We start from the raw sequence: 27,121 nt of genomic DNA on the forward strand, positions 1-27,121 counted from the left end.
TATTATTTCGCATATCATTAAGATAATAATATCCTACTTTTTTATCATAACAAAAACTTTGCAAATTTCCAATTCATCTAAAAGTGGTTTGACAGGTTAAACGATATTCAACAAACACAAATACTCAAATTTTATCAAAGCTAAGAAAATCAGAGAGCGAAATAACTTATAAAATATGTAAAAAGTATTGTGCTCTCTCTGCATATTAGCCCACAAAAAGAAATGTCCAGAATTTTTCAAGCACATATAGTTAGGCTCCCCCTGAATATTTGATCTAATATTAAAATCATATATCTTGCATTAATAAAGAGATTCATAAAGCCTGCATGGAGACAACCATTTTCTCCCCTTTTTGTCATCAATCAAATGAGAGAATGACAAAGATAATCCACAAAAAAGTCCAAAATGAAAATTTAGGAGCCCTAGAAGTCAAAAATTCATTGTTCTGAAAGCCTAGAGAGCTGCAGAAAATGGGGAAAATAATATAGATAGCTAAATTAGGTCCGTGGAATTTTGCTTGCTTCCCTGTTCACCAATGCCATCATTGGTGGGCTTTCGATTTGAATCTGCTCCTTGTGGAGGGTCTTCTGACATGAGTACTTCGGCTCTTGACTCTTGGTGTCCTTTCTTTCATCTTCTTCTTCTTCTCGGTGGCTTCTGAATTTTCTGGTTTAGCTTCATTGTTTTCAGACTCTGATTTGAATGAGCTGGAGTTGAATTCTATAAGGGCCAGTTCTTCTATGGTTTTTCTAGAAAAATGACATTAAAAGATATAATGATAAACATGTAACTTATAAAAAAATTTACAACGGCAGCAGGTACCAAATTCTTCTGAAAGAGTATGAAAGAAAGAGTAATAAAGAAAGGTTCCTAGCGTTATCATTTTTAAATTAGGAATAAATATATATATAAAAAAATACTTCTTCACAATTTTAGTATGTGTTTTCAGAGTAAGAGATACATGGTTGTAAATTTATGATAAAAAATATATCTCTGTTAAAATGTCTAAATTTAAAAAAATTTAACCATTTTCAATCTGATGGGATAATTATAAAATTAGTGTTTGAACTTATCAAAAATTAATTATTAAGTGTTTAAATTTTTAAAAATTACAATTTAGTATATGAGCCTAATAAATATTTACGATTGAGTGTATATAATAGGTCAACAACAGTTTATAAATTATCAATATCAGCTTATTACAAAATAGTATTCCAACTTGTTAAAATTTAATCATCAAGTGTTTAAACTTTTTAAAAGTTATAATTTAGTATGTAAAATTAAAAATTATCAATATTTAAATGTGTGAAATCAATTAATATATATATATAATCCAATATAGACAAATAAAACTCTATTATATTTTCATAATAAAAGATAATATTTACATGAAAAACAGTAAATTTTTCATATAAACAATAATATTTACAAGATAGATAAAAATATATAAATAAATACTATACATGTCATAAGGAGATATATTAGTAATTAACATTATAGTTAAAATATCATCCTCAATAATGATCACTTTTGTTTTAGATGTTTATAGTGATGAGTTAAAAAAAAAAAAAAAGTGTGCTCAAAGTTGAATAGAACAGTGTAATGATGGTGATAGTAAGAACGGTATATTAATCTATTACAAGTAGATAATTTTTAAAGACTTTTTTAATATTTTATTTTTTTAATCTACTAAGTTGATAATGTATTCTAAAATTACAACTATATAATTGCTATTGACCTGTTATATACACTCAATTGTAAGTATTTACTAAATTCATACCAAATTATAACTTTTAAAAATGTAAATACTTAATTGTTAAATTTTAACAAGTATATATAGCATTTTTATAATTATCCAACTTCTTTTCTATAATGTTACTGGTTCTATACACTTTAATTTTAAAAATTTCCAGTTTCACATACTGAATTATAACTTTTAAAAACTTAAACATTTGATTGTCAAATTTTAACAACTTCACACACTATTTTTTTAATTTTTCTCACTCAGATCAGTCATCAATATCATTTTATCCGTATTTAATAATATGAGTTTAGAATCTAATAACTCATAACATTATATTAGGTAACTTTTCTTAAAAAAACATTTTTTTGCCAAAATATAATTTTATTTCGGTACACCAAATAATAAGTGTACAAAGATCATAATAAATACAATTTTGAATTTTTCTTTTAAAAATACAACACCTTAATTTAATTTATACAAAAAGAATTTATCACTCTCCTAAACTTCTAGAGAAGTATTTTGGATAATCTGTATGTATTGACTATTTTTAAGTACCTTCATAGCTAGGGCCTATTTAGTTCAGCTGATCAATACAACAGGTAGCTAGTGGTTTATAACTGGTACCTGATAGCTGATAAATTAAACCGTTTGGTAAGATTTTATTAGCGGTTGCTGTTAGTATGTTAAATAACCATTGAATGTATAACTTATAATTAAATATATTTTATTTTATTATATTATATTTAATGATACAAATTAATAAAAATAATTTTAATAATTAAAAATTTTATAGTTAATTTTCTTTAGCTCAATTGTATTTATTATTAAAAATATTTATAAAATATTATTTTAAAAGTAGAAATTAAATTTAAATTCTACTAAGAAAAATTTCTAATTTCAAATACCATAATTTTAAATATTATAATTATTTAGCTATTAAGAATAATTTTAAAATAATTATTATTTATTTTAAAATATAAAAATTTAATTATATGAAATCAATTTAAAGTAAGTTATTGTTAATAAATTTAAATAAGAATAATAGTGACCAAATAAATAAAAAATCAAATCAGCTATCAGCTGATAAGAAAAAGCTCTAAATTAGAGCTGATACAATCAGCAGCTGATTAGCAATAAATCAGCTATCAGCTGTTGTTTCTTAAACTTTTACCAAACGCTTTAATATAGTTGTTTAATAAAAAACAACTATCAGCTTCATCAAACTTCTGAATCAAACATTCTCTATGTATCAAAGTCAATGCTATATATTTTATTAGTTATTCAAAAGCTTGTTTTATTTTAAAAATATATATAAATTTTTAACCTTTCTAAATTTTTTTAAAATATAGTTAAATGATATATGTTTACAATGAAATTAAAACCGTATAAACATTTTAGGAAGCATATATTATTAAACCAATTGAATTATAAATATCAAAAAATAAATAAAGCAATTTAAGTATCTTTCTCGATATTTGGAATTTTTCCATAAGAAAAAGAAAAAGAAGACTCTAAGAATTTCCATAATCATCTACATGGCATATAATGCGAATTAATAATTTAAGATGTAGAATGCATAATTTATTAAATAATTAATATATAAAGTTTCAATATGTTAATCAGGCACTTGTACTTTATTTGGTTTAATAATTTGATTTTGTTTTTATTTTTTTTTTTTAGAATTTGAGCTACAATGTTTCAATTTACTTCATGCTAAAAATAAAAATGCAGAAACAAATAAGCTAAACCAATTGATAATATTTTTTGTTTTCTTTAATTTTATTGAATCTGATAATAGTTTTTTGAAACAAAAATAATAGATAAAAAATTTAAAGAAATGGCAACAACACTTTATCCACCAAGCAACTGATTTATCTTGATTGTTTATTGATAAATGTGGCTCAATCAAATCCAATGGATTCAAAACTTTTCAATTAAATTCAGTACAATTTTTATTGATCTCAAAAGCTCGTATGTGATTTTGATAATGCAAAATATTATTACTACTATCTAGTTTATTTAGTGTTGTGATTATTAGTTAGTAAATTATTGACAAGTGATCATTAGGACAAGTATACAAGATGAAGAGAAAAGCATGAAGATGAATTTAAGAGTCAAGGACTTGAAATCTTTAGTTAATGTATGAAAATTAAGATAAAATTATGAAGCAATACAAATGGTAAGAGTTATGGAGTATATATGGACAATGCAAAAAGTATCCGGGGCAAAAAAAACTCATGTGGAACAAAAATAATTAGTTGAAGTTTAGAGAATAAATTATATTACTTGGAAGAGTTTATAAGAGCAAGCCATATATGATTTTAAGAATAGAAATTGGTATAATATTTAGAGCCTAAAAACTGGAGTTTTCAAGTTTTTAAGTGAATTATGATCAAACTATCACACTGGATCACAACAGATAGGATCAATTAAAATTAGTGGTATTAACATTAGAAGAAGATTTTGAACATGCCTTCTCCTGATTTTTAGCTCTTGAAAGTTTCATATGCAACAAGTTTTGCATCAACCTTAGGTATATGGAAAGCGCAATGGTCAAAACATTGAAGCATGTTCAAACTGCCATAACTAGATGAGCAATAAAATATTTTAATTCTTTGAGTATGAAGATGAATGAAATTTTAAAAAAATTACAAAAAATTTCCATTTAATTGAATTTTTAATTAGATTTTCTACTTTGAGAAATCTTTTTAATGTTTTTCCTATTTATTTTGCTTTCTATTTATAGTTGATTCTTAACTCTTTCTTATTATGTAATTTTCTATTATATAAATATTTTTAATCATTAATTGTTCTATATTTAAAAGTCTCTATATACTTGTATATCTTTTCATACATTATTCTTCTCTTGGTCTATAGTAATTATATAATTATCAACATGACCATTATATATATATATAAAGATTTTACATTCATTTTATACTGCATCAGGTTTCCTATAGGCATGTTCTGTTCATTTTATGCTAGATGAAAGACCAGACGACGTAAAAGGCGAGAGTAGTCCAGGCTTGTCTAGAAAGATATTTTAGTTTATTTTAAAATGAATTTAGAACCTTTCTTCTGTAGATCTTCTTCTTTCTTAAATTCTTCTGCCTCTGAATCATCGAGGTACAAAGGTCTAGTAAATAGTGAAGAAATCACTATTGAAGATTTTTCAAAGCATATTGATGATTGGGAAATACCCAAAGTCCAAAAGAAACAAATTTTTGAGTTTTCAAAGTTCCCTCTCTTCAAGACTAATTTTACAATCAAAACTGAAGAAAGAGACATTCAAATTTCAAAGCCTTCTGAAGAGATTTATCTCTTAAATCCAAAGACCCTCCAAAAGCATATGGAAAAGGATTATAAGTATATCCATATAGGCCTTGTCCAGGTAGGAATAAAGCCCCTTACCAGAGAAGGTTTAGATACATCCATATTAGCAGTCCTTAGGGATGCTAGGTTTACAAATTTCTATGATTCCTTGTTAGGTACTGTTGAGTCGAGTCTCAATAAAAGACCTATTTCTTTCAATTGTTTTCCAAATATCACGATTTCTTTAAATGACAAAAATGTTTTAAAGAGCATCGTTCTTCAAATAAAGACATACAATTACTCCAATTGAGAGATCTCTTGCTTTCACTTCAAAGTTTCCAGATAAAATCTTAGAAAAAACTCAACTTCAAAGATTTCTTGGTAGTTTGAATTATGTTATGGATTTTTATCCTAATTTAAACTGTCTTACAAAGCCCCTGCATGATAGGCTAAGGAAAAACCCCCCTTCTTGGACCGAACAGCATACAAAGATAGTCCAAAGCATTAAAAAACAAGTTTTAGAAATTCCATGTCTGCATCTAGCTGATTCTTCTGCATTTAAGATTGTAGAAACGGATGCATCAGAGTTAGGATATGGTGGGATTCTAAAACAAGTTTCAAATTCCAAAGAGTGTATTGTCCAGTTTACTTCTGCTCACTGGAACGATACTCAAAAGAATTATTCTACTATCAAAAAGAAAATCCTTTCGATTGTTCTATGTATTTCTAAATTTCAAAGCGATTTTTTAAATCAAAAATTTCTTTTAAGGATTGATTTCAAGTCTGCAAAAGAAGTTTTACAAAAAGATGTCCAAAATATTGCTTCAAAGTAGATTTTCGCCGGTTGGCAAGCAATTCCGTCTGTTTTTTATTTTGAAATTGAATTTATTCGAGGAGAATTAAATTCTATTCCTGACTAGAGAGTTCTTGCAAAAACAGGAGTGAAAAATGCCACGAAAATCAAAGTCCAAAGAAGAAAAGTCTACGGCTAGTTCAAAGCCGGCCCAAATTCAAAGCCCAGTGAAGGAAGTTCTCCCTTCAACTTCAAAGCCTATCAGGACCTGGACTGAAATTATCCAGGAGGAAATTGATCAACCAGATCCAGTTCAACAACAAATGGATCCTTCCAAAGCTGATCAAGCCCAACAAATTCAGGAATGGTTTGCTCAGCAAGACCCTGAATTCCTTCAAAAAATTGAAGAATATAAAAGGCAGATGGTTCAATCCTTATCCGAACCATCTTCAAAGCAAATAATTCCAAAGCCTGAAGCAACTCCAAAGTCGTCCTCCTCCTCTGCAAAGGGTAAAAGTATACTTTCTATCCCTTTTCAAAATACCGAGATAGAGATTTTCCCTCAAAATCTATCTCAAAGTTCAAATAGTTTTTCAAAACCAAATTCTCAGGAAATTGTTTTGACTCAATCAAAACGGTTTAAAACAAATGAGTATTTGGAAAAACCAATTTTTCAAAATGTTTTAACAGTTGAGGAAGGATTCTGTACATAAAGCCCTTCTAAACTGGTTTCAAAGATTTTTCCTCCAGGATGGTTTTTTAAACCCTGGAACACTTCAAAGCCTCAGTCTTACTACCAGTCAATCCTCGAGGTTACTGGCTCCGCAAAGTTTAAACATTTCAAAAAAGACAAAACCCACAAAGACCCTGCATATTGAACATGCACAATCCAAAGAATCCTTCACCCGTCTGATTGGGGTATGGATTTACACTCCCCTCGTTCCTTTCCAACTTCTATCAAAAGAACATACCCTTCAAATCTAAACACCTCCTTCACCTACTGGGATTACCAGCAAGCCTGGTTCAATACCTTTCTCATTCAAAATGAAGGAAGAAGTCACTCCTGGCTCTTCTACTTCGACACCAGTCTTATCCAAACCTCCAAAAATCCCCTACTGGTCAAACAGTGGTGGAATTACTACGGTAATGTCCCTGAGACCATCATTCCAGAGGTCTTACCCCTGTTCAACCTCTTCAAAGCAAATTACAAACCCAACTCAATAGAAAGGCGTTTTCCCCCGCTTCTTCTATTTTGTTCAAACTTCTTTTTGCCCTGTGTATGGTACTTTCACTTCAATCTATTACCAGATGGTGAAATTACACTTATCCGAAGATTCAAAGTAAAATAGTGGGACAAATTCAACCACCAGGACAATCTGTCCCTTAAAGCCGTTCAAAATTTCCTGACCAAAAATAGCTTCTTGCCTCCCCCTAAAGAACAAACAACGTTCTTGGCACAGAAGTCATTTCTCCTTCCAAAGCTTGTTGCTGCCCAGACAGAAGAAGATTTCCTACAACTAATAAAACAGTTGTCTGAAACAGCTTCTTCCAAAGCTTCATCATCGTCCTCTTCCAGTGCCAGTACTGGTGCATTTGATTTGGATGATTCAGCTGGAGACGATTGTTATGGGATATTCAAAGTCTCATAAGGTTATCTCCTTGATAAAGCCCATGGGTTGAAAACCGGAAACGGTAGCCCAAGGATCTTTGTAATGGGCTTAAAGCCCAAAAGAGAAAAAGAAAAGAAAAGACAAGAGAAAAGGAAAAGTCAAAAAAGCAAAAGAATCTTTCAAAGCATGGCCGACAACTTTCTCAAAAGGTGGTTGCCATTATCACAAGACTCCAAAGACTTCAAAGACAAGTGGAAGATAACTGGAATCATTTCTACTCCACTAGCCAAAGCATCCAAAGCCCGTGAAAGGTATCCAAAGCTTCGAGACCTCTATATAAAGAGGAGACCTCCAAAGAAGAACGTAGAACTTGAAGTAAGCAGCATAGAGAGATAAGCTCTTATGTTATCTTGTTCTCATCAAAGCGAAGAAATATAAGAGTGAAAAGAGTGAGTAGAGAGAGAGAGAGATCTTGTAACTCCTCTTGTAAGTCTATATTTTCTTCTGTTTCAAAGTTTGACAAAGTTGTATGTTTGTTTAAAGCTTTCAAAGTTGTTTATATGTCCATGTTCAAAGCAGTGAAGATAAAGAGATCAGCAAGTTTTTGTTGTGCAGGATCCTCAGACGAGGCAAGCACAGAGCATACGCTTGATGATGGGAAAAAAAGAAGATAGATAAAGAAGATAAACTTTGAAACAGAAGAAAATATAGACTTACAAGAGGAGTTACAAGATCTCTCTCTCTCTCTCTACTCACTCTTTTCACTCTTATATTTCTTCGCTTTGATGAGAACAAGATAACATAAAAGCTTATCTCTCTATGCTGCCTACTTCAAGTTCTACGTTCTTCTTTGGAGGTCTCCTATTTATATAGAGGTCTCGAAGCTTTGGATACCTTTCACGGGCTTTGGATGCTTTGGCTAGTGGAGTAGAAATGATTCCAGTTGTCTTCCACTTGTCTTTGAAGTCTTTGAAGTCTTGTGATAATGGCAACCACCTTTTGAGAAAGTTGTCGGCCATGCTTTGAAAGATTCTTTTGCTTTTTTGACTTTTCCTTTTCTTTTGTCTTTTCTTTTCTTTTTCTCTTTTGGGCTTTTGATATGGGCTTTAAGCCCATTACAAAGATCCTTGGGCTGCCGTTTCCGGTTTTCAACCCATGGGCTTTATCAAGGAGATAACCTTATGAGACTTTGAATATCCCATAACAATCGTCTCCAGCTGAATCATCCAAATCAAATGTAGCAGTACTGGCACTGGAAGAGGACGATGATGAAGCTTTGGATTTGCCTTTGGAAGAAGCTGTTTCAGACAACTGTTTTATTAGTTGTAGGAAATCTTCTTCTGTCTTGGCAGCAGCAAGCTTTGGAAGGAGAAATTACTTTTGTGCCAAGAACGTTGTTTGTTCTTTAGGGGGAGGCAAGAAGCTATTTTTGGTCAGGAAATTTTGAACGGCTTTAAGGGACAGATTGTCCTGGTGGTTGAATTTGTCCCACCATTTTACTTTGAATCTTCGGATAAGTGTAATTTCACCATCTGGTAATAGATTGAAGTGAAAGTACCATACACATACCCGTGGCAAAAGAAGTTTGAATGTATTGTAAGAAGGGGAAAACGCCTTTCTACTGAGCTGGGTTTGTAATTTGCTTTCAAGAGGTTGAATAGGGTAAGACCTCCGGAATGATGGTCTCGTGGACATTACTGTAGTAATTCCACCCACCGCTTGAACCAAGAGGGATTTTGGAGGTTTGGATAAGACTGGTGTCAAGTAGAAGAGCCAGGAGTGACTTCTTCCTTCATTTTAAATGAGAAAGGTATTGAACCAGCCGTAATCCCAGAGTGAAGGAGGTGTTTAGATTCGAAGGGTAGGTTCTTTCGATAGAAGTTGGAAAGGAACGAGGGAGTGTAAATCCATACCCCAATCGGACGGGTGAAGGATTCTTTGGATTGTGCATGTTCAATATGCAGGGTCTTTGTGGGTTTTGTCTTTTGAAATGTTTAAACTTTACGGAGCCGAACCTCGAGGGATTGACTGGTAGTAAGACTGAGGCTTTGAAGTGTTCCAGGTTTAAAAAACCATCCCTGGAGGAAAAATCTTTCAAACCAGCTTTAGAAGGGCTTTATGTACGAATCCTTCCTCAATCAAGTAAAACATTTTGAAAATTGGTTTTCCAAATACTCATTTGTTTTAAACCGTTTTGATTGAGTCAAAACAATTTCCGAGAATTTGGTTTTGAAAACTATTTGAACTTCGAGATAGATTTCGAGGGAAAATCTCTATCTCAGATTTTGAAAAGGGATAGAAAGTATACTTTTACCCTTTCGCAGAGGAGGAGGACGACTTTGGAGTTGCTTCAGCTTTGGAATTATTTGCTTCAAGATGGTTCGGATAAGGATTGAACCATCCGCCTTTTATATTCTTCAATTTTTCAAGGAATTCGTGGTCTCACGAGCAAACCATTCCTGAATTTGTTGGGCTTGATCAGCTTTGGAAGGATCCATTTGTTGTTGAACTGGATCTGGTTGATCAATTTCCTCCGGATAATTTCGTGTCCCGATAGGCTTTGAAGTTGAAGGGAGAACTTCCTTCACCGGGCTTTGAATTTGGGCCTTTGAACTAGCCGTAGACTTTTCTTCTTTGGACTTTGATTTTCGTGGCATTTTTCACTCCTGTTTTTGCAAGAACTCTCTAGTCAGAAGTCGAATAGAATTTGATTCTCCTCGAATAAATTCTATTTCAAAATAAAAAACAGACAATTGCTTGCCAACCGGCGAAAATCTGCTTTGAAGCAATATTTTGGACATCTTTTGTAAAACTTCTTTTGCAGACTTGAAATCAATCCTTAAAAAAAAAATTTGATTTAAAAGATCGCTTTGAAATTTAGAAATACATAGAACTATCGAAAGGATTTCCTTTTGATAGTAGAATAATTCTTTTCGAGTATCGCTCCGGAGCGTAAGTAAACTGGACAATACACTCTTTGGAATTTGAAACTTGTTTTAGAATCCCACCATATCCTAACTCTGATGCATCCGTTTCTACAATCTTAAATGCAGAAGAATCAGCTAGATGCAGACATGGAATTTCTAAAACTTGTTTTTTAATGCTTTGGACTATATTTGTATGCTATTCGGTCCAAGGAGGGGGGGTTTTTCCTTAGCCTATCATGCAGGGGCTTTGCAAGACAGTTTAAATTAGGATAAAAATCCATAACATAATTCAAACTACCAAGAAATCTTTAAAGTTGAGTTTTTTTCCAAGATTTTATCTGGAAACTTTGAAGTGAAAGCAAGAGATCTCTCAATTGGAGTAATTGTACCCCGAGAGATATAATGACCAAGAAATCTAATTTTTGTTTGAAAAAGAGATATCTTAGACTTTGAGACCACTAAACCATTCTTTTTAACAACATAGAAAAATGTTTCTAAGTGTTTAAAATGATGTTCAATGGATTTTGAAAATATTAAAACATCATCAATGTAGACAATGCAGAACTTTGAAAATGGATTAAAAATGTCATTCATGATCTTTTGAAATTCTGAAGGAGCATTTTTCAATCCAAAAGGCATCACATTCCACTCATATTGACCGAATGGAACTCAGAATGCTGCTTTGTACCGATCCTTCGGATCAACTGGATTTGCCAAAATCCCAATTTCATGTCAAACTTTGAAAAGATGAATGCAGAATGCAGTTTTTGAAGAAGATCTTTTTTGTTGGGAATAGGATACCTAATCCACTTTAGAGCTTTGTTCAAAGGTTTGTAGTTGATCACTAGCCTAGGAGTTCCTCTTTCTATCTCGCTATTCTTATTGACATAGAAAGCTGCACAAGACCAAGGTGATCTAGACTTTGAAATCAAACCTTTAGACTAAAGATCTCTAATCTCGATTCTACAATGGCTTTCTAAAGACTCATTCATCTAAATGGGTATGGCTTTAGTAGGGATTTGCTTATCTGAAAATTTGTTTTCATATGGCAAATCTACCATATGTTGCTTTCGATTCCAAAATGCATTTGGAAGATCAGAACAGAGTTCATTCTCAATTTTTATTTGAAAATCAGAAATTTTTTTTTGAATAAAATCATTTTGCAGTTGATCTGGGATTCTTTTCAAACCCACATCTTGTTGAAGATGAGAAAGATGGGTCTGTTTTCCTTTGATCAAAGCATTGATTTCAAAATTGTAAATAGAATGGGCTTTGATGAGATTCAAATTTCTCTTTTTTGGTTTTTCTAAAAAAGGAAAAACAATCTTTGAATCTTTAGCTTTGAAAATGATTCCAGCAGTTGTTACTTTGAAGGGAGTTATCAAATTGATAAACGGAGTCCCTAAAATAACAGTTCGCTGAAGATCCTTTGTAAGAATAAAAACATTCTTTAAAGCTATATTGTTATTAAGAATTGCGGCTTGATTTCTGGCAATCTTAATTCTTTGAAGAATTGGTGAAGTCGACCTTTCTTTTATTTTGATGAAACCTTTTAGGAACCGGTTGATACAATTGAGGTCCGCTCCTGTATCAAACAAGGCGATGGTTTCTATCTGGAAATCACCAGGGAAAACAAGCTTTATTTGAATCAAATATTTTCTTGAAGTAATTTCCTTTAAAACATTGATAAAGTTTTCAGGAACATTTTTAGAAACTTCAAGGTTTTGAAAATCATTTTCCTCATCAGAATCAGAATCACTATTCTGTTTAAGGATCAGGCTTTGAAGCAAAACAGAATCATTTTGTTGTTTTTCGTTCAACTCTTTGAGTTCTGTTTTGATGGTTTTAATCTCCTTCTGGAGTTCCTGAACAGTAGGAAGAGGGTTTTTCAACTTCTTCCCTTTGTCCAAAATCATAGTAAGATCATAAGTATTCTTACTAGAAGAGGAAACCAGAGATTCAGTTTTTAAAATCTCTATTAAAACCTGTTTTTGAATAAGAGGATCACTAATATGCTTTACAGCTTCAAGAAAAGCTTCTTGTTGCCTAGTGAGCATATTAATGTTCTTAGAAGAGCTTTCTGAACCTGTCTCAGAACAATCAGTTGAGGTTTTGATTTCATCAATTTGAAATTCTTCCTCACTGTTTGAGAACTTTGATTCAGAAGAATCAACTAGAAGAGCAGAAATTTTTGCTAAAACCTCCTCTTCTATTTGGAGCTCATGGAGTCTCTTTGAAAACTTACAATACTTTGAAGTATGGCCTTTCTTACCACATTTAAAGCATGTAATTTTTGAAAAATCTTTTTTGGAATCTTTCTTTGGAAATTTTGAAAGAAATTTGGAAGAAGACGGTTTTTTATAGAAATTTTCCTTGCTTTTAGAAGGCTTTCTATGTTTTGAAAATCGTTTCTTTTTGAAAGACTTTGAATAAGAATCAACTTTGCATTTTCCTTTGCAACTAGAAGAGGGCTCTATTGGGTTGTACTCAAACTGGTTACAGAAACTACCTAGTTTCTGCCTAGTTTTTTCATTTCCCATTTGAGCTGTCTTTGACGCTTAAGGTCATGACAAATCTTTAATCCTTCTTTCTGGGTTAGACTAACTAACTAACTCACCATAAGTGTAGAAATCATAAGGGATTTGATCGTTATGGGCTTCTCTTATGGTATTCCTAACTCTTTCACCTAAAATCTTAGATAAACCGGCTAAGAACTTTTCTTTCCAGAAAAGTTGGCTAGAATCTTCCCTAAGCATGACTCTGGTTAGGAAAGTGTCTTTGTAACTTTGGAAGTTGCTAAGCTTCTTACAGGTAAGGTTGCTAAGGAGCTCGGCATTTTTGTCTTTGAGCAGAGAAGGGTCTCCTATGAAATGAAGGGAAATAGTGAGGATTAGAGTTAACACTGCATCCTCAACTGGATTTCCTATTTCATCTAGAATGGGAGTTCCTTCTACTGTGGTTTGGATAGCACCTAGGATTTGGAGTTGTTGTGCTTGAGTGAGATGATAATCCCACCATCCTTTAAGCTGGCCAGAAAATCCAGCTATCAGGAGCTCAGCAATGGCTCTATCGGAGGTACCACTTTGGGTTTTGTAAGCATTGGCTACAATGGTCATCTGTTGCAAGAGACCAAGGATATTGTACTCAGACATTCCATCTATATTCCATTCATAGACAGAAGAGGCATTGAATCTAGACTGGGTTAGGATGTTGTTCCTATTCTCAATACCTAGATCTGGAGCAGTACTCCTAGGAGTATTCCAGGCCAATCTAGGGGATTGGATTCCCAATCTGTTGATATTGAAGGGTTTTTGAATAGGGCTTTCAAGCTCTGAATCGTTAGACTCATCGCTTTGGGCTTGTCCTATGGCACTGATATTCCTACTACTTTGAGGAGTATCAGGTACTAGGTTTTTGGATGACTCAGAGGTTGCTAATCTACTTAGTTCTTCTTTGACTGCTTTGGCAAACTCAGTTTGCTTTTGCAAATGGTCTTGACTTGGCTTTGTAAGTTGATATGCCTTAAAAACTGGGTTTTTAAGCTTTTCTGACTGGTTCGACTCTTTTGGTTGACCAGTATTGGGGATTGGAGAGGTCGTCACAACTACAGGAGGTTTTTGAATCTGGTTTTCTATCCTAACCAGTTGCTTTCCTATAGTGTTTAGACAGGTATTTGAGAAATTGTTCTGCTGAACAATGTTCTTGACATTCCTATCTAGGTCTTCGCCTACCAACAGAAAATCAACCTCCTCTATCTCACTCTCTCCATTAGGAATGGTTATCTTCCTAAGGGGAGGATGTTCCGACTGGACAGTTAGGTTTTCTCCTACCTTCCACTCAGGGGCTTTGTTCCTTACTGTGACAGGACAAATGGTCTTATCCTTAAAGGGATAAAGAATACCATTTTCTTTGCAGTAAATTTGAAACCAATCAAAAAATTTGATTTGGGATTTGTTTTGAATGCAAAATTGATAGTATGTTTCTTGTATACTATCCTTCTCTTTTAGAAAATTCTTAAAAAACCAAAGTTTTTTAAGATGGTTTTTCTTTGAATAGAAATCTTCATGCAAGAGTTTTTTGTCAATTTCAAACTCTTTTGAAATCATATTGATATCTGCTTCAAGGTTTTGGGTTATGGCTGATGGTGATGGTGAAGATGGGGTAGAGGTTATCTCTATATCTTCGTCATCTTTCTTTGGATCAGTGTAAACTGGTCTGGGGATATTACTTTGGTAATCAACATTCTGAAGTGTATTTGGAACATCAGATGTTGAAAATCTGGGTTGAGTTTGAGATGGAATTGGTTCTTTGTAAGGAGCATATATATATATATATATATCGGTTCCTAGTTTTTTAGAAAATCTCGTATTCTAGTGTCGCATCACGATTCTCGCTTCCGTGCAATTTAGGTTGTTAGATACAATTAAATTTCGAGACATGCAACCTGTCTCAACCACAAAAATATATTCTCGACCGTAAAAAGAATTTATTGACCATGATTGAATCTTGACAATTCAATGCTAAATATATCTATTAAGAAAAATTTAGCCTAACCAACTATTGTAACAACCATATGGAGGAAAAATACTATAAATACTTATTTGGAATATGAAATTAAGAGATTCTTAATGTCTCTAAACTTTATATACAAGTGCAAAACATTTTTAAGCAATCAGATCATTATCAAAACATCTCATTATTCATTTGTAAGATTGAAATACTTTTGTATGAGATTTATGAGTTCACTTTATTTTTTAATATTGAGCTATATTTGCAAATGTGAGCTTAGTTTCTTACTTCTCTAGTAATTTTCAATTGTAAAAATTGTGTATTGAGCCATAAAATATTTTTTTGTACCTTGAAAATACTTAGATTTGATAGTTTGAGTGTCCCCCATATGAAGCCTTATGTTTAAATGTTAGCCATTAAAACACTTCTAATAAGTTTGGGTGAGCTTTGGAACACTTAAATTTGATTGTGCACTCATAAAAAGATCATTGATAGTGAGAATCTCAAGTGAAGTTTGAGCAGTAGAGATATGCAAGAAGTTGATTGAACAACTATTTCACTTGAGGAGTGGAGATATGCAAGAAGTTGATTGAACAACTATAAATTATATGTTTGAATCGCCCTTCTCTACACTTTAATAATTATTTATATCTATCTTGCCATTCCTTATTCATAGATTCCGAGGTGTTTTTACATTTCATACTAAGAATTTTGATCAATTGTTTTGATTGATTGCATTTGCTAATTAATATTAATTTTAAAAATCTAGTTTTTCAAAGTAAAAGTTTTTTAAATTGAAAACAACTAATTCAACTAATTCATCCTGATTTGCTATTTAGTATGACAATCATTTCTATTCTATATGTTGAAGAAATAGGAAAAGAAGCTGAGGTCTCAGAGGCTGCACAAGCTAGGTTGCTTGTGCAGACCTATCATCACAGACCTCAGGGTAAAAAGGAGCAACCTTTCCTGCTCACTTCAACCCATACCCTTAGCAGAAAGAGCTGTTAGGCAACCGTTACAATATTTTTCTCAATACAACAAATCATGTATATATATCAACATCTCCCTGTAAAGAACTCAAAATTCTAATTTTCAATACACAACTCTCTTCATTGTTCTTTTCACATGGTATCAGAGCCTGGTTGACACCAGTAAACATCATCTACCAAAAAAAAAATAATTCCTTCTTCCAGCCATGTCTCAAAATGAAAAATTAACCAATATAATCCTTAAAGGCAACTCCAACTATTTCAAATGGTCTAAAACTGTGTATATTGCCCTTAGTGGCAGGAAAAAGTTGGGTTTTATCAACGGGTCAAAACAAAGGCCAAAACCAGCAAGGCCAGAAGCCCCAACCGAAGAAGAAATTGACAGAATAGAGGAATGGCAGACATCTGACCATTTGGTCATGTCTTGGCTCACAAATACTATGGAGCCCCAAAATATCCCGATTCTGCATCCTGATGGAATTATCAAAATCAATTTGGGAAAAAATGCAAAGCCTCTATGGCCACCAACACAATTTTGCACATATATTCAGACTCAAACAAGAGTTAGCGCAAATCACTCAGGGAACACAAAGTTCATCGCAATATGCAACAGAAATACTCACCCGATAGGAAGAGTTGCAGAACTATATTCCGCCTTCAATCTACCCTCTAGAAATCCAAAAAAGGAACGAACAAGATCTGGTATACACTTACCTTGGAGGACTGGATTCAAGCTATGAAAGCCTGAGATCACAGATCCTCCTCACGTCCGAGCTTCCTCAAATAGACGAAGTAATAGCCAGCGTTCAACGCGAAGAAACGCGGAGGAACACCATGAGCGTCCCCTTCCCCCCGCAACCCACGGACAATCACGCCTGCAATGCTCGACGCGAAGGCACTCGACAGCGCGGAGGGCCAAGCATCGCGCGCTGTGACCACTGCCAAAGGCAGGGCCACTCACGCGAGACCTGCTAGCACATACACCCGCACTTGAAGCCTTCGCAGGGATGGGACGGAGCAATAGCGATGCGCAGAGGGGGAAGAGGAGAAAGGAAAGGGGGCGGCGGCAGAAGAGAAGAGAGTTGGACAAAAGAAAAAATGGGAGAAAGAAAGGATGTAGGGTTAGGTGTATTTTTAATCAAACCCGACCCGAACCCGGCCTACACACCCGACCTGAACCCGACCTTTACTCCCGACCCGAATCGACAACATCAGCCCATCCAGACTTCGGCCCGGTCGGACTTGACCCGCCCTTTACGGGCTCCTCCAATTCAATTCAAACCCTTAACCGGCCCATTCCACTCACACGGCCCACCAGTCTTCTCAGGCCAAATGGCTGACATCTTGACTTAGCTTCAGGCCCTGGTCCAGCAGCCCAGCCGGTTCGGCTCAAACCCATCCGATGGGTCAGGTTCGATCCAACCACTATTAAATTCATCAAATAAATGCCATAATACTTGGATTATTGACTCTGGAGCCACTGATCACATGACTTGGGATCCCACCCAATTACAAAAAATTCATTCCATCAGTGATTCTCATCATGTGACAGTTGCCAATGGCAACAAAGTCAAAATTCAAGGATATGGCACCATAAACTTACTTCAGTTAAATATTCATGATATTTTATTGTTGCCCGATTTTAAATCTAATCTCTTATCTGTTGGCAAAATTACTCGTAACTTAAATTGTAATGTAATTTTCTCACCATCTTCGGTCATTTTTCAGGATCGAATTTCCTGGAAGACGATTGGTGAAGGTCAATTAAAACATGGTCTTTATTATCTGCATAACCCTCCAAAGGTCTATTTTGTGTCCGCCAATTCTTCCCAAGATATGCTAATGCATCAAAGACTTGGGCATCCTTCTGACATTATTTTAAATAAATTACTATGTTCAAAATTAAATTCTAGCAATTGTGATGTGTGTAAATTTTCAAAACACGCGACTACCTTTTTCCTTGTCATCTAGTGTGTCTGAAAACGCATTTGATTTAATTCATTCTGATGTTTGGGGACCTGCCCCCGTTACTGCCTATAATCATTTCCGCTATTTTGTCACATTTATTGATGATTACTCTCGCACCACCTGGATATATTTATTAAAAGGAAAAAATGAAGTTTTTTCTCGTTTTCAAGATTTCTTTAATTTCATCAAAAATCAGTATAATGCCAAACTAAAAATTTTTCGCTCTGATAATGGTACGGAGTACGTAAATCACAATTTCTCCACTTTCCTTAAACATCATGGCATCATACATCAAACCACTTGTGTTAATACCCTCAAGCAAAATGGAGTGTCTAAACGCACAAATCGACATCTTCTCAATGTCGCTCGCACTCTCCTTTTTCAAAATCATGTTCCTTCTATTTTTTGGTTGGATGCCCTGTTAACTGCAGCCTATCTCATCAATCGGCTCCCTACTGTCACCTTAAAAAATCTCAGCCCTCTAGAAGTTCTAAAAAATCGAAAAATAGAACTAGGCCACCTCCGAGTTTTTGGATGTGTTTGTTATGTTCATATCAAGCGCTCACACAAACTCGATAAAAGCTCAATTAAGACCATCTTTTTAAGCTATTCCTCCACCCAAAAAGGGTACAAATGCTATGATCCTTTAAACCACAAAACTTATGTTTCTCGTGATGTCACCTTTGTGGAAACCGACCCTTACTACTCACCCTCCACCAATGTTCCCTTCCCTGCTAGTCCTTGTCAGTCTTTATTTCCGCTTAACTCTGACTTCTCTCTTAGCAGCTCTGAACAGGGTTATCAGCCTCAGGGGGGGTCTCCGTCTGTCTCAAGGCCGCTTCCTTCAGGGGGAGAAACGCAACCTCACGAAGAAGAAATTGTCTTGAGAAGATCAACTCGTCAATCCAGACCTCCTGTAAAATTTAGAGACTATGTGTCTCATATGGTAACATATCCAATTCAGAAGTTCATTTCTTACAATGTCTTATCTAACCAATATCGCAACTATCTTTGTCAGATCTCAAAACACACTGAACCCACAAACTTCTACGAAGCCAACACCGACCCTAAATGGTGTAAGGCTATGGAAGAAGAACTTCATGCCTTAGAGAAAAATGACACATGGAGTATTGTCCATCTTCCAAAAGATAAAAAACCTGTGGGATGCAAATGGATATACAAGATCAAGTATAACAGTAATGGAATTATTGAGAGATACAAGGCCAGACTTGTAGCCCGAGGCTTCACTCAAACTTATGGAGTTGACTATCAAGAGACATTTGCTCCAGTGGCCAAAATGAATACGGTCAGAATCCTTCTCTCAATAGCAATTAATCAAGGCTGGAGCCTATTTCAAATGGATGTCAAGAATGCATTCCTACAAGGTAATTTAAAAGAATAAGTTTACATGAGACTTCCTCCTGGTCATAAGTCAACCTCAGACACATCCATGGTATGTAAACTAAAGAAGGCTATCTATGGCCTAAAACAGTCCCCGAGGGCATGGTATGCTAAACTCAGTCGTTTTTTATTAAGTATTAATTTCAGCAAATGCGAATCTGACTCATCTATGTTCGTCAAAAACACTCTTAATCTCACCATTGTTATCTTAGTATATGTTGATGATATCATAATAACAGGAAATGATGATCAAAGTATAGGGAATGTCAAACAAAGTCTAAAACGAGAATTCGACATCAAAGATCTTGGTCAACTGTCATACTTTCTAAGCATAGAAATGGCAAAATCCAACAAGGGCTTATTTCTATCCCAAAAGAAATATACCCTCGACCTCTTGAAAGAAACTGGAAAAACAGGTGCCAAACCTGCCTTTACACCTATGGAAACCAAAGTTAAACTCAATTTAGAAGATGGAGACCTTCTAACCAACATAGGGCACTATCAGCGCTTGGTAGGAAAACTGATTTATGTTACTGTCACTAGACCTGACATTTCATTTGCAATTAGTGTAGTGAGCCAGTTCATGCATGCCCCTCGCACCAGTCATCTAGAAGCTATAGATCGAATCCTCAGATATCTCAAGGGAACTCCCGGACAAGGAATATCGATGAAGAAGAACAATACTACTAACATAGTTGGCTTTTCTGATGCAGATTGGGCTGGAAGTTGTGACAGGAAATCAACCACTGGTTACTGTGTCTTTGTAGGAGGAAACTTGGTAACATGGAAAAGTAAAAAATAAAGTGTAGTGGCCAGATCAAGCGCCGAAGCTGAATATCGTGCATTGGCTTCCACCGCAAGCGAACTCATTTGGATCAAACAAGTCCTCAAGGACATGAAAGTTGCAAGTAAAGGACCAATGCAAATGCATTGTGATAATCAAGCTGCTCGGCACATCGCATCAAATCCCGTATTTCACGAACGAACCAAGCATATTGAAGTTGATTGTCACTTCATTAGAGAAAAGGTTCAAAAGGGAGAGATTGAGACTCCCTACATCAAAAGTCAAGACCAGCTGGCAGACATATTCACAAAAACTCTTGATAAGCAGAATCATCATACAATCCTCCGCAAGATGGGTTCCATAAACTTACTCGAACCCACTTTGAGGGTGAGTGTTGAAGAAATAGGAAAAGAAGCTGAGGTCTCAGAGGCTGCACAAGCTAAGTTGCTTGTGCAGACCTATCATCATGCATCTCGGGGTAAGGAGCAACCTTTCCTCGCGTGGAAAGGTCACTTCAACCCATACCCTTAGCGGAAAGAGTCATTGAGCAACCGCTTACAATATTTTTCTCAATACAACAAATCATGGATATATATCAACATCTCCCTGTAAAGAACTCAGAATTCTAATTTTCAATACACAACTCTCTTCATTGTTCTTTTCACACTATAATTAAGGAGTTAGAGAATTTAGTATGCTTAATAATTAAAAGAATCTTAAAACTTTAAGCAATTTAGCAAATTTCACTAATATCTAACTAAAAAAGGAAAGCAACAATTCTCTTTATAATTAACATTTTTAGCAATGTAAAGAAATTAAAAGCTCTTTCTTTCCAATCCTCTCCTTCAATCTCATGGCAATGTTCCCCTTTATAGGTCGTTTTCCTTACTTTCTTTTCTTATTTTTTTATTTTTTCTTATTGAATAGATTTTTTTGTTTGTTTTGTACAGTAAGAACAGATCTCTAGTAAAAAAACATCTAGCCTCCTTCAAGGCTTGGTCTAATAAAACTAAGATAAGATGTCCTTTTATAATTTTGCATATGCTGGACAATTTTTGGAATTTGCTATACGTTGTTCTTTTAATTAAATTTTATTTACTTTTGTTTCTTTCTTGCTTTAAGTCATAGTTGTTAAAGGCGAAAGGAGCACCAAAGCAATAAGGGCTCTTGATGCCTGAGGGGCAAAGCACAAGGCAAGGCCCGCGCCTGACAAGAGTGAGGTGCAAAAGATAGAATAAAGTAAAAATTAGGACTCATAACACAACCCATGCATAATATGAAAAACTTAACAAAGCCAAAGAAAATAAATAAATAAATCGTGATAAGACATGTCCAAAGGAGATAATAAAAATAAAACATAATTTTATAAATAACTAGAAGTCTTAGAATAATAGAAATCTTAAAGCATCTTCTTTTACTAATTTACAAGAAGTCTATAATGATGGTCTTGATCCTACTCATGCACTTCTAAGCAATTCTTCTCTTCTTTTTCATCATCATATGTCTTTTTCCATAATATTCTTTCTTCCACATTTTAAATTTTTTTTTTAGAGATAATTAGATGTAGGTAAGCCAATATATTCTATATTAAATTTATAATAAAGGGTTGAGATCATTTCATGTTTTAAGAAGGAAAAAGAACCGACTAGAAGTCAAAATATTATAAAGGCACACACCTTAATGAAGTCGTCTGCCTTTCTTGGCTTGTGCACCTTGATAAGTGCATCTTCATTTACAACTCTCTGATGTCTTTAAGGAGTGTTACACTTACTAAAGAAACTTTTAAAGAGATATGCTCTTATATTGCCTCATACCCTTGAGAGAGTTGGTTCCTGACAATAGTTGCCTACGTCTGACATGACCAAACCCAACCATTCAGTGCCTGTGAAGATTATAAAAAGGTTGCATCTTCAAGAGTTGTGGTAAACTTTTTAGATTTATTTTGTTTATATCTTTATTTTAATAATAAGGTTTTCTAGATATTTTTTGTATTTTTGCTTTTAATGATTGTAGGTTCTTTGTTACCGCTTTTGCCGAGCATCAACGAGAATACCATTGAGGACTTTGCGATTGATCTTCATCATCGTAGACTAGCTGCAAATCTTTATACATATGAACGTTAAGATGATATAAATGCTGAAAGTGAAGGTAACTGCATAGTGAAGTCAAAAAGGAACAGGCAAACTAAAAACTAATTTTGTGAACAACTTCAAAGATTCTTACAATAGTTGTCTATGTGTGACGTGAAGAAGTTCAACCATTTAGTGCCTTTTTCACATTTTCATGTTATTAATTTGTAAGATGCATATTGAGGAAAAATGGTTGACAACTTATTGAAGATGAATGGACGTTATTGTTTTATGTTGAAAAACAATTTAAACATTAGTTTAATTTAATAGTTTTAACTTTTTAAACTTTGGAAATATTTTATGGTTTATGTTTATAATTTATAGTTTATAGAATGTTTGGTTTAGTTTTTTTTTTAAGAACATTAGTAAATATTGTAATTAAGTATTTTATTTTATATAAATTATTTATTACATTTAATAAAATTCATATTATCTTAGTAAACCAAGCAAAAACTAACATAAACTCAATAGCTACCAATAAAAAATTCAATATAAACCATACATAAATGAATAGAAACACAGTCGAATTAGAAACTCAGTCGAAACTAACAAATACTAAATAAAAACTCAACAGAAACTAATAAAATACTCACAGGACCAACATAAACCAAAAAATAACTCTAACTAAACCAATCAAAAGGTCAACACAAACCAATTCAGATTCTCTTTTTTTTTTTTTTTTTTGCATATAACATGCTTTTTAGAAAATTAAATAATAGCATATTCTTGTACTTATTTTATGTTTTTAACAAATTTTTATGAAACCCTGATGTGTATATTTTATGCATATTTTTTCTATTTATAATCTTAAGGTGTTTATTTGTAGTTTTTGATGATTTTAATAGTTATTAACTCAAGGTGGAGTTGAGTTGGTATAAAGATATTGAATAAATATTGAGATTCAGCTCAATTTTGGGGTCTCAACCCCTATAAGGATTTTATCCAATCCGGTGAGATGTTCCGACAAGTCTAGCAACCATTTGTAGGATCTCACTCCTTTGGAGATTTGGCTCACACCTCGTGAGATTAGACTTGGAAAGCTTTTATTGGAGTTTGTTGCATCTCAAAGTCTTTGAGGATTTTCTCACCTCCCTTCGATCAAGTCTCACTAGGGGTGAGGTTTTTCTCATCCTTTCAGATGCGCGCAAATTCAGCTTTTATCTTTTAACAAATTTTTATTATTTTTACACTATATAAACATTTATTAGGGTTTCAAAACCCTTGTCCTTTAATCTAAACACTATTTTGAAGCCAGTAAGAGAGAGAAAGAGCTTAAATTGAAGATCTAAACTCTTAAGAACATCAAACTGAAGATTGAAACCTCAAGTTTAAGATTAAAGCACGGATTGAAGTTTGCTAGTAGAGAAAGCTTCAAGAGGATATTTGCTCTAAACTTTCTTCCTTTTATATAGTCTATTTAAATACATGTGTTTATCCTTATTTTTATTATTATTATTCTTGGGTTTGTATTTATTGTGAATATGAGTTAATTTCTCTCTTTAGGATTCGATGAATCTTTAAACTCCTTTATTTGTGATTGAAATTCGGTTTATGAATGCTTACCTTTTGATTTAAAATTTAAGTTCTTCATGACTTGTGAATATTAGAATCCAAAATTTCCATATATAAGATATTAAGTGAAGAAATGAAAGTTGAAACTTAATATTAGTTCATTCAATTTCTAAGCCTAAGAAAGTTAGAGTCAGAGATGATGTGTCTTTTGAGACCTTGATAAGATTAACTATAAAACTTAATAGATTTTAGTTATAATTCATGATTACAAGACTAGGTCTAAAATTAACCTAAAAACACCTAATATAGCTCGAGAAAGTATATTAGATATTCAGGGATAATCAATCTTCAATTAGTTAAGCATTCCAATTATCAATTTCACTACTCAACATTAGGATGTGTAATAGATGAAATCTAAACCCGAGCTTTCTAAATATTGTTTATTTATATTTATTTAGTTTAGTTATTTTAGTTAATATTTTTAATAAACTTTTATCTTCTAAATAATAGTGAGCACTTGACATCCCTCCTCGTATTTACTCTATATTACTTATTACTAATTCATACACTTGCAGATTTTACCCAACAAAACCCATAAAAAATTCTAAAACTTTGCTAGTATCTAGCAGAACATAACAGAACAAAATTCTCTTTGTAGTTAACACTAAAAGTTTTCTTTCCTCTCGTCTTCCCCTTTAATCTATGTATCAAATAGTAAAGTTTTTCTTAAATCTATGCCATTTCTTTTCTTATTGTATAAATTTATTTGTTTGTTTGATACAGTAAGTTGAGATCTAAAAAGTTTATAGATTTTCTTTTATGGACGTACTTACAGTCTCTATCATATAGGCATCTCAGTCTTCCAATATGGAACAATTTCAAACTTTACAACTAAACCTTTATGAAAGAACATATATTAAATTTGTCAAAGAAAACAAACAAATTTTACTAATTCTTTCAAAATTCTCTATAATATAATTCAACCTTTACAAAGATTTTGTTTAAAAGAAGAAAAACATGTCAATCAATTTTGACAGGCACATCAAAAAACTCACTAATAAAGATTATCGACTTTAGTTAAAACTAGGACATTTCTTACAATTTTAAACATTTAGTAAATTACTGATTTTGCAGGGAAACAAACAGAAAATTTTCACAACCACGTCATAAGCACCGCTCAGCAATTCACATTGCACATACATACCAGCTCATTCCAGCCATGGACCTGTTTTCCATCACAAAATGAGAAGGAACAACTTCTTTCCTAATGGACAAAATCGAAAGCTTTAAGTTGCATATATATATATAAACCAATTCTTTTAAAGCAACATGACGGCCATGCTCAAAATGAACTAGTCTTGTTATCGTCGCCCATCATCAGACCTTGGGATGTCGCATCCATCATCAGACTTTCCTTAAGGTGACAATCAAAATACCTATCATTGTAAGGACATGAACTGCAGGGCGTTATGGTTTTTGAATCATCTCTTACCCACTGACCAAATATATTCCAAGTCTCAGAACTTCCATCAATAGTGAGACTAAATTTCCCCAAATAAAAATCTCATCTTCACCATGAAAGCTTCCATTTTTCTACCATACCCAAATTGGGTACCCTTCCATTTCAATTTTCACCACTAAAATCTAAAAAGTTCCAAATGCTGCTTGGGCATTCTCTTTAACTTTCTTTATCAACAGAAAATTGCTACCTTCTTCAATATTACAACCCATTGAAGATGACCGCTATGGTAGAGGATGCACGGGCCAAGAAAACAATATCATTTGTTTTGGATCCAAACATCCTGACAGTATTTGCCCACAATTAAAAATGAGAGGAGCTGGAGAATAATAATGATGATGGGTTCTGTGGCTTGTGGTGACCATTGTGAAGCGAGGGTTCTTTTAGTTTGGAGATCATGAAAATTGGAAGTGAGACAGACAAATAATAATGGAAACGAAGGAGAAGAAGAGGAATGTTTGGTCAGTCCATGCTGTGAAAATTTACAGAAAAGTATCGTCAGTTGCCTCTAGTGTGTTTGGATCCATGGACGAGGAAGAAGGGATTCAGTGATGTTGATATGAAAGGTGAGGTTGAGAAGATGATGATTTGATGGTGGAAGAAGATCTAGTTGGATGGCCAGAATGGATTACAAAATGAATTACAGTAAAGTTAAAAGTGAGAGTGACGAGTTTTAGAAGTGAAGAACAGAACGACAAAGACTGCTATGTTTATTCTCTGTTAATAATGGCCATTGACAGTGAGTTGTAGAATTCGTATAAATTATGAGTTTCGAGATTAAATCCAAAACTCACCAATTCTGGGTTTATAAGGATGAGTAGGCATTGCTGAAACTTCCATAAATCTGGGTTTCTCATTCTGAATTTTCTTAAATCTTTAGCTATCATTTCAAGCCTTCGGTTCTGTATAAGCAAAAACTACCATAATTATTTTCAAATTGAAATCGCAAAAAATATAGATTTGAGAAAGAAACAAAAGAAAAAAACCAAGTCTGATGCTAATTTAATAAATCCTGAAAATTTCTGAAAGGAAAATAGCTATATAATTTTCTAAAAAAGAAATCCTTTTCTTGTAACCATTCAATCTTAATTGTGAAATATTTTGATCGAGTTTACTTTCAGGAAAGATTAAAATGTAAACAAGGAAATTTATTAAAAATAAATAAATAACTTCGGAAATTTATTAAAAAATAAATAACCTTAAAAAGACTTTACAAAAAGTACAAAAGATGTTATAATTGCCTACCTGTAACTCCAACTGTTGCATCCAAAAGTGCATTTCTATTTGTATACAAATAAATTATATTTACTCGTCAAATCAAAATTTTAAATACAAAGTCCATAAATTTAGGATTTCCGAATAAAACAGCAATTGTGACACAAACATAGACCGCAGTTAGGGAAGTCTTATTATCTAGTTTGGCTTTATCCTGAAACCTATAACAATGTGGTCAAAATATAGAAGGATTGTCACTAGAGAATTTTGACATATTCATTAACCTAATATATGATGGCAATTCTGCTGATTATCTTACATGCAAAGACAAGCTGCAAACCGTTGAAAGATAATGTTTGACAACCACGTTACATTAAACTAAGTTATCTAAACAAGTTAGATTGGAGTAAAATAAACAGGGATATCCAACTACTATAGAGCTGCTTTTTACCTTGTTTGAGCAGATGACCGAGTCACTCTTCTCAGATCAGGAATGGGTTGTGAAGCTTGAGATGAGCTGCCTCGAGCAGCATCTGCTTCAGCATTTATGTTGGCTTTAAGCTTCTTCCTTTTGGATCCTACTGGTGGCTGGCTCTCGGTAGGATCATTTTGTTCATACTCTACGTCTACTGCTTCACATTTGGGCACTTGACATTCCCATTCAATGCCACAAGTTGGGCAAACAATTTTACCCTGCAATCGCTGA

The 27,121-nt window shown here is 33.5% G+C and overlaps 1 protein-coding gene across 9 annotated transcripts in view; it reads right to left on the reverse strand.

The window, feature by feature from the left end:
* Nucleotides 1–275: 275 nt before the first annotated feature.
* Nucleotides 276–27,121, reverse strand: part of LOC8268706 (non-structural maintenance of chromosomes element 1 homolog) — a 31,411-nt gene continuing 4,565 nt past the window's right edge. Inside the window, exons 6-9 of one of the 9 annotated variants that reach the window (XR_001535394.3) lie at nucleotides 26,867–27,108; nucleotides 22,066–22,142; nucleotides 21,717–21,922; nucleotides 590–749 (exon numbers count right to left, since the gene is read on the reverse strand). Coding sequence is in view for 6 of the 9 variants with exons in the window: in XM_002521607.4 (XP_002521653.2) it covers nucleotides 542–749; nucleotides 26,867–27,108 (450 nt within the window). In the remaining 3 variants the exon portion in view is untranslated. Of the gene's footprint in view, nucleotides 750–20,631; nucleotides 22,143–24,714; nucleotides 26,103–26,866; nucleotides 27,109–27,121 lie in introns of those variants that run through there. The other 8 variants (XR_007217039.1, XR_007217038.1, XM_015720832.3 and 5 more) reach the window with 8 other exon arrangements.

This window comes from Ricinus communis, chromosome 8 (assembly GCF_019578655.1).
Source record: "Ricinus communis isolate WT05 ecotype wild-type chromosome 8, ASM1957865v1, whole genome shotgun sequence".
NCBI lineage: Eukaryota > Viridiplantae > Streptophyta > Magnoliopsida > Malpighiales > Euphorbiaceae > Ricinus > Ricinus communis.